Raw genomic sequence first — 2,873 nt, forward strand, 5'->3', positions numbered from 1 at the left:
ATTTTTTTCTTCTTCTGAGATATTCCATGAGCTCTGGTGGGGGTGACATAAATGTTCTGTTTAGGGTTGAACACTCAATGAGCACTTCTTTTTTTGTTGTTGTTTGTTTGTTTTTTTTTGTTTTTTTTTTTTGAGACAGGGTTTCTCTGTGTAGCCCTGGCTGTCCTGGAACTCACTCTGTAGACCAGGCTGGCCTCGAACTCAGAAATCCTCCTGCCTCTGCCTCCCAAGTGCTGGGATTAAAGGCGTGCACCACCACTGCCTGGCTCAGTGAGTACTTATTCTCAGCACTTTGGCCAGCTGCGAACCTCTGCATTAACTGTTGTCCATTGTAATCAGAAGCTCCTCTGACCAAGGCTGAAGGCAGCACTAATCTATAAGCATAAACAAATATTTAGAAGGCACTTTTATAACATTATTTTTTAAGCAAAAGAAGAGGTGTAAGTTTCCCCTCTACTGTGACTTCCCTAGTCATGGACTTTTGACGAGGTTCATATAGTACCAGTTATGAATTCTTCCTGTGAGGTGGGTTTAAAATGCTATTTTTTTTTGATTCTTTAGTGGGAGTACATTTATTTTGTCTTTTCAAAGTTCTTTTAAGTTTCCTGTCTAAACCTTACTAGGCCTTGTGTTCAATCCCAACAATGCAAAACAAACAAAAATGTTTCAGTGTTTCTTGAGACAGAACCTCTCTCTATAGCTCTGGCTGGCCTGATAACTCTTTAAGTAGTGCAGGCTGTCCTCAAACTCATGGTAGTCTTTCTGTTTTGGTATCTTGAGTGCTGAGAATAAAGGTCTAGGGGATCAGATGTCTTCTTGTGCTTCCACGGGCACCTTTTTCTGCCATTTCATGTTGGCGGACTGTATCCTGTGCTGCTTGCTGCATTTTCTCCAGTTTTTCCAGAGTCAGAGATTTTAAGGGTAAAAGCTTGGGTTTACACAGCACCATCGTGGTTACATCTTCCACAGACAACTGCCCTTGTTTTGGAAGGACTTCTCGGAACATCGACTTCACTTCCGCCATCTGTAAACAGCTGGATCCAGTGCTTTTGCTCCTGAAAATTGTTATCTTTTTCTTGCAGCTTTAGGAATCCGATCTGTAGTTATCAGAACGATTGACTTCTTGACTCAAAATACCTACAGAAGGAAAGGTGCATCCCTTTCCAGACGGCTCTGCTGTTGCCTGGGGTAACGGGGTACAGAATGCAGGAAAAGTCTACGTCAAACCGCTATTTTTTTTAAAATAAAAAAGTAGTTGGTTACTCCCATAACAGGCATGGCACCAGTCAGCCCGTATTGCCTGTCAGGCTGATATAGTAGCTCACATAATTCATAACTTGACTAAAACCATTGGCAACTACTACTCCCTTCCCCCATGATGCCTGCATAGTACCTTCTAGAACTATGAAATCTACCCAGTAGGAAAGAAGATTCCAGATTGATTTTGCTATGTCCTGAAACCAAAGTGTATGCTGTCTTCGGCAATAGTGTCATATCATCTAGTTCTGGAAGACAACAAGAGAAATAGCAGCGCCCTGTATTGTTTTAGGGGGCCTATGGCTCCTCAATGAGCAATAATCTATAAGGAAGGAAGTATCCCCCATTTGGTCCTCTGATTTTTGCTTAATAAAGTCTAGGGCTTCTGAGAGTAGCATAATCCCTAGTGTAGGATGTATTCCTTTAAATTTATTTATTTATTTATTTATTTATTTAAAGCAGAGTCTTTTTATGTAGTCCTAGCTACCCTGGAGTTTGATATTTAAACCATGCTCACCTAAAACGTATGGAGACCCTCCTACTTATACCTCTTGAGTAGTAGGATAAAAGATATTTAGCACCACACCTGAGCAAACTTTTAAAAATTAATGTTTTAGTTAGACTGCAAAATAGTAGGTTTGTATATGGCTTTTTAATATACCCTTAGTTTCCAGTAAGCTTACCGCTGTCACTGCTCCAGAGGCTGTGGGACTTGGGAGAAGGGAGCCGATAAACGTGGAGGACTGAAGCCTTATGCAATAGCCAACTTTATTCAGATCCTCAGAGAATTTACCCTCTGGGGGTTAAGAAAGGTCACATGAATAAAGTTCTTATGAGTTCAAGCTCTATACAATCATAAGGACAAGTCACACATGGCCAAAAAAAAGTTTTTTCATATAAATATCTAAAAGTTTTATATATACAGAGACAGACAGACAGATATATATATATAGTGAACAGTAATGAGTACTCTGAAGTAAATTTATTTCTATCCACTACACCTGGGAGGAGAATAAAAACACATTTTAGGAACAATTCTGTGTTCTGAAGAAACCGAGATTACAGAATTCTTGTCTTGTTTTCTTGGAGTTCTCACGAACACTCAGCATTCTCTCCTCAGGCGACTCCATCCCTGGACCGTGTTCTGGCACCAGCAATCATCTCCCTCACCCCTCTACCTCCTACTCCTAGTTAAAAACCTACCCACCGTAGCATTCCTTTCTGTATACCAATCTCTGCTCTGTAGAATAGCCTTTTTTTTTCCCTCTCCACAGCTTCTGCATTAGTTCAGTTCTGACTGGGAACAAGATAAAATCCTGATTCAGCTGACTATTATAATACAGAAAATCTATTAGCTTATTGACAACATGTCTTGGATACAGTGGCTTTATTTAATTAATTCACCTGTTTATTAAGGTCATTGAGGTCCTTGGTTGTCAGGGGTTGGATTTTAATCGTCCTCCGGGGAGCTTGGTCCCTAGCCTGTGACACCATTGGAGATGAAACCTGGTGAAGAGAAGTTAAGCTATTGAGGTGTGCCCTTAAAGGACTCTAACCCCTCCTTCCCTCTCAAGTCCCAGCCACCATGAGGTAAGCAGCTTCCTTTCCCTCCTGCT

General features: G+C 40.9%; 1 protein-coding gene across 1 annotated transcript; it reads right to left on the minus strand.

Moving 5' to 3' along the window:
- Positions 1-556: 556 nt before the first annotated feature.
- Positions 557-1,188, minus strand: LOC114641092 (BBSome-interacting protein 1-like). Its single transcript, XM_028790222.1, has 2 exons — positions 1,150-1,188; positions 557-1,055 (listed from the first exon to the last, which is right to left on the minus strand). Exons 1-2 carry the CDS (start codon positions 1,155-1,157, stop codon positions 797-799), a joined length of 267 nt encoding a protein of 88 aa, XP_028646055.1. The 5' UTR covers positions 1,158-1,188; the 3' UTR covers positions 557-796.
- Positions 1,189-2,873: the final 1,685 nt, after the last annotated feature.

The sequence above is a fragment of the Grammomys surdaster genome, unplaced genomic scaffold (genome assembly GCF_004785775.1).
Source record: "Grammomys surdaster isolate TR1022 unplaced genomic scaffold, NIH_TR_1.0 127, whole genome shotgun sequence".
Classification (NCBI taxonomy): Eukaryota; Metazoa; Chordata; class Mammalia; order Rodentia; family Muridae; genus Grammomys; species Grammomys surdaster.